The 4,201-nt window shown below is 39.9% G+C and overlaps 1 protein-coding gene across 1 annotated transcript; it reads left to right on the top strand.

The window, feature by feature from the left end:
• Nucleotides 1-1,038: 1,038 nt before the first annotated feature.
• Nucleotides 1,039-3,983, top strand: LOC103943615. Its single transcript, XM_009353936.3, has 9 exons — nt 1,039-1,268; nt 1,378-1,481; nt 1,579-1,751; nt 2,037-2,130; nt 2,330-2,440; nt 2,557-2,646; nt 2,780-2,865; nt 3,371-3,435; nt 3,534-3,983. Exons 1-9 carry the CDS (start codon nt 1,079-1,081, stop codon nt 3,638-3,640), a joined length of 1,020 nt encoding a protein of 339 aa, XP_009352211.2. The 5' UTR covers nt 1,039-1,078; the 3' UTR covers nt 3,641-3,983.
• The last annotated feature ends 218 nt before the right edge of the window (nt 3,984-4,201 follow it).

Here is a 4,201-nt window from a genome sequence, read left to right as displayed (position 1 = left end):
GAGTAATTTTTCGGTATATCTAAAATACTATCATGTAGCATTACAATTCTACTTAAATTATAAACGTGAATTTATTTTTGTATTCATATTCACACACATGGTTCCAGTTATTTTTGCCCGAATTTATTCTTGAGCTATGTAAAACAACCACTTTTTTTTTAACCAAAAATCTTGAACCAAAGTCTCCCTCCATAATCACCATTTGAAATTTTCACCACAAGCACTCATCTGTGTCTAGGTTGAATTGGTTGATTCATTTCTCAAAAGAAGTGACGGTTTGGATCATTGCAAGACAATGAACTCTGAACTAATCCTTACTTTATTCGGGCTCATATTCACCACTTAAGCTAACAACAAAGGCTCAAATAAGCCTTAACATTGTGTCAATTAACACTTAAATCTTCATTCAAGTCCCTATTAGGTCCTCAAGTTTGAAACCCTCCATTCGAGTTTGAACTCACACGAATACATTTTTTGGGGTGATCGACTCTGTTTTGGTGTACCATTTGACCCTAAGGCTAAAAGTACGGTGTCGTTTAATGAGTAATGAACCGAAACGAGATTAGTTTGTCATCAATGTGAGATGAGATATATTTTACGTTTAAAAAAGCTTTATTATATAGTCTTGATTAAAAAATTTGGTAAATGAACAACTAGGAGTTAATTCAAATTTAGAAGGTTAAGCTAAAAAAATTAAGGCTAAAAATATTTGATTTAGAAGCTTGGAAGTTTGAAGTTTGATATGCACTCCATCTTACTAGAGCTTTGAACGTGACGGCAAAGACCATGAACCAAGTGCCACGTTCCTAATGAAACCAATTAAACAAGGATCAAACGACGTCGTTTGTGGGTCCCGGTCGACCAACCCATCCCATCTACCAAAAAATAAAATGATAGAGAACCAAATGAACGATACCTCCCATACCGTCCGATGAAGAATCTCCCAGACCGACGGCCACGATCACCTCCTCTTCCACCACGTTGCGATCAGTGATTGGTGGTGAGAAACGCCAGATAACCCATCCCCACCTCGGCTTGCATTATCAAATCCTCCGAGAAGCCTCCGAGCTGGAAGAAAATGGGCACCATTGCTGGCATTATCCTCGCAACAACTCCGTTGACAAGACCTCGAGGACTCGTCGGGAATTTCCTGAATCTTCACTGCCCTTCCCTCAAATTTTCCCTATTCAGAACCACCTCCAACACAGCCATGGCCGCCGCGCCTTTCCATGTCTCCGCCGCCGCATCGTCGCCGTCATCCGCCATTGGTATAATCTCACTTTACTTTCTACATTTTCCCCTAATTTCTTCCCAAGCTTGTGAATTTTCAGTAGTTTTGTATTTGTTTATGGTAATTTTTTGATGGGTCGGAGCCAGATGAAGAGAAGGAGGTAACTTCTTCTGGGAAGGTGGGAGCCGATGACCTGCTGATTGTGGGGCCGGGGATTCTTGGGCGCTTGGTGGCACAAAAATGGCGGGAGGTACTGATCTCATTATCTTAGTCTATCCGTATGTGATTATTTCAGTGATTAAGTTAATTTAGTAATGAATTAGTGGGTTAAGTATTAATGTTTGTAGGAGCATCCTGGGTGTGAAATATATGGGCAAACAGTGACCGTTGATCACCACGAGGAGCTGAGTGAGGAGGGTATTAATCCATGTTTGAAGGGGACTAAAATGACCCACAAGTTTCCTTATGTCATCTTTTGTGCGCCACCATCGAGAACCTCAGACTACCCTGGTGATGTTAGGTGAGTAATTTTTCCAGTTCAATCCTCACACCGTCACGTTTTATTACCAATTGACGTGTTTTAAGTATATATGTGTACTAGCCTGTTGCCTAAGTACAAGACATATCAGTTCGCATGACAGTGTGACCGTCTTACTAAACAATTGCTCGTGGAACTGATACCTGGGTAGTGAGAGTTTGGTTTTTTTAATTATTAGTAAGTAGTAGAATAGCTTGTAATGCTGGAAATGGTTTATTTAGTGTAAGAGATTTGGTTTGGTCTTTTTTTTTTTTTTTTAATAAGCAGAATGGCTGCATTGAACTGGAACGGTGAAGGTTCTTTTCTGTTTACATCAAGCTCTGCACCGTATGATTGCAACGACAATGGTCCATGTGACGAGGTAGACACTTATTTCTGGTGGTGGTGCCATTTCTTTACTTTCTTCTTTGGCACAGATAGGTTTCCCTGTCTACATTATTGTACTCAATCTGCCAAGTTGCTTTAGCAATATTCTTTAAACTTGTTGGATTTCATAGTCATGTTGGAGTTGGAATTTGGAGTGTTCTCTTTTGTCATAGTGGTCGTATTCCTTTTTGCAGGACACTCCAGTAGTGCCAATAGGGAGGAGCCCCAGGACGGATGTCCTACTTAAAGCAGAAGAAGTTGTGCTGGAGTTTGGCGGTGTTGTTCTTAGATTGGCGGGGCTTTACATATCCTTTATGAAAGTCGAACTCTGAAAGATTACTTGTACCAAAGAGGAAAACATTTCAGGATTTGGGGGATCTTGGTATTTTTTATATTTGAAAGTGTCCTTAATTATGCCTACAAATCAGATAGAGGTGCACATGTTTATTGGTTAAAGAAGGGGATCGTAGAAGCTCGTCCAGATCACGTCCTGAATCTTATACATTATGAGGTGATAGAATCTTCCTACTGTGTTTGTGTATAATTTCTTTTCTATTTAAATTTGGTAGGAGTTCAAATCATGTTTTAGATGATTACACTTTGTCACTGTCAGTAATATATTTCCCGGTTCACTGCATTGCCAGGATGCAGCTTCCCTCTCTGTTGCAATCTTGAAGAAGAGATTACATAACCGGATCTTCTTGGGTTGTGACAATCATCCATTGTCCAGGTCCTAATCTGAACATTGCATCTTTCAATATTGTTCAGTTGCATTGACTATATCACATTGTCAACAGGATCAACTATTGCTGGTCTTCTGTGTGTGTGTGTGAGGGCTACGATCGATTCACTTTTATTTTTAATTTTTTGAAGGATTACTCTGTTTTTGGGCTTAAACAATAACCCCTAAGTCAAAATCTTTTCCATATAATGGTTTTCTATATTGTATCTTTTTGAAGTTGGTACATTTTATGTGCATGAGTAAACTGCTAATCCAATGGTTGAGTCAAACCTAAAACTGGCAAGTTTTGCACTGACGTTGGTTGATCTTGTCCTACACTTGCCTGCAAAGCACCCAGTTGTACGTACGTACGTACGTGCGTACACACACACACACACACACTGCTAGATCACAATTGATACTCAGATACTTATTGTCATATTGTTATTTTCTTCTTAATTATCTGCGTGAACTAGTGACACGAGTGTTTGTGGCCTTGCCAATGTCTTTGCAGGCAAGAAGTAATGGACTTGGTTGCTAAAAGTGGGAAATTCTCTAACACGTTTGAGGCCTTTACAGGTAAGCTTCTTGCTAATATTCCATAAATAATATAAAGGGGACTCCGGTTTTAGGATATTTTGAAATACACCTCACACCAATCGATGCTGTTTGTGCAGGAACCAGTGATCCCTTGGGTAAGAGATTAAACAACTCAAAAACTCGTCAGGAAATAGGGTGGGAGCCAAAGTACCCCAGTTTCGCACACTTCCTCGAGAGCATCTGAATTACTGCCAGCATCTATCTGCATTGTTGGTATCTGATTTAGTGTTGAGAAGCATTGGTTTAAGGCAACCCAAGGAACATTCGCCATGGAGCTGCCAAAGAAGGTCTTGCATTATCCAACCATTGAAGCTGTTCGACGGGTTTGAACATTTAACTTTATGCATCTCTGTACAGGTAGCTGATGTATGCAATTGGTACTTGAGTACATGCATCACCCATGTCTCTAAATTTTTTCTGCGTTTAATTTGCTGTTGCATAATATTTCATCTTCTTATGTTGAACTGGAACAGAACATGTTTCTTCTTGATTTTTGCATGAATACTCGATGGTCGATTGCAATGCAACTCAGATATGATAAATGCAAGTAGCAATAACCCACTTGCGTGCGGTGACTCCCGGAGTCCCGGCCCTTGATGCGCCGTGAGCGACTGTCCCACGCACTCTGCTCTCATTACAATGTGTGTTTGTTTCATGTCGTAGGTGACTTTCTACATGCTTCTTAACACCATGAACCATCAGCAGAATACATTAACATTATGCTAATCGATTTATAATGATTTAT

This window comes from the organism of the source record quoted next, unplaced genomic scaffold, assembly GCF_019419815.1.
Source record: "Pyrus x bretschneideri cultivar Hongxiangsu unplaced genomic scaffold, Pyrus_bretschneideri_v1 Contig6, whole genome shotgun sequence".
NCBI classification, from domain to species: Eukaryota; Viridiplantae; Streptophyta; class Magnoliopsida; order Rosales; family Rosaceae; genus Pyrus; species Pyrus x bretschneideri.
This window is presented reverse-complemented; position numbering and strand designations above follow the sequence as displayed.